The following is a 718-nucleotide window of genomic DNA, read 5'->3' on the forward strand; positions in this document are numbered from 1 at the left end:
ATCAGATTCTCGCATCCCTATCAGTTGATGATTTGTACAGAAAGAGTCAAAGCCTTCAGTTATATTAAAAGCACATCCTGTATTAAAAGCTACATTGAAGCCTAACTGATTTTATCTCTGAATATATTAAGATTTATTTTAATTTTTTTATATATCCTCCAATTAGTTCAGGACAGCTTAGAGTCTCATGCAGAGTCACCCATTTTCAGTTACAATAAGCAGCATGTAATAGATTTTCTTTCTTCTACTTACCAGTTACATCAAGTTCCAAAGCATAGTACTCCACATGCATAGAGCGGAAGAGTTCTTTCACCTACAACAGAAACAGACACAATGCCAGTGCAAAGCTTTCACAAGATCCGATACACAGGTCAGGGGAAAACTTGACTGTTGGACATACACAGGTAACTTTTAAGTCTCAGTTATTATGCTTTGAAGGCCTAGCTCTGCATGCCTTTGGTAAAGTTTGGCACTACTTCTACGTTGTGCATGTTCCTCACTTAAAGCCAGGCTATTTAACAGCATTCAGATTAAGCATACCACATGACAGCAACCTTCCAATACACATTTCATTACCTCAAGAAAAAGTTTCTATATACAATTTGCTTAGCTGCAGACTTCTCCATCCCTGACAGATACCAAAAGCCATGAGAATAACTGCCATATAGAAAAACATCAAGAAGAGAGATAAGGTAGCAGCCAGATTCCTTGATAGTAC

The 718-nt window shown here is 37.5% G+C and overlaps 1 protein-coding gene across 1 annotated transcript in view; it reads right to left on the bottom strand.

The window, feature by feature from the left end:
* TXNRD3 (thioredoxin reductase 3) overlaps window positions 1-309 on the bottom strand; it is a 14,349-nt gene extending 14,040 nt beyond the window's left edge. Inside the window, exon 1 of the mRNA XM_009284436.1 lies at window positions 253-309. Coding sequence (XP_009282711.1) covers window positions 253-292 — 40 coding nt within the window. The 5' untranslated portion in view covers window positions 293-309. The remainder of the gene's footprint in view (window positions 1-252) is intronic.
* Between the last annotated feature and the right edge of the window lie 409 nt (window positions 310-718).

Source organism: Aptenodytes forsteri, unplaced genomic scaffold (genome assembly GCF_000699145.1).
Source record: "Aptenodytes forsteri isolate BGI_AS27 unplaced genomic scaffold, ASM69914v1 Scaffold53, whole genome shotgun sequence".
NCBI classification, from domain to species: Eukaryota; Metazoa; Chordata; class Aves; order Sphenisciformes; family Spheniscidae; genus Aptenodytes; species Aptenodytes forsteri.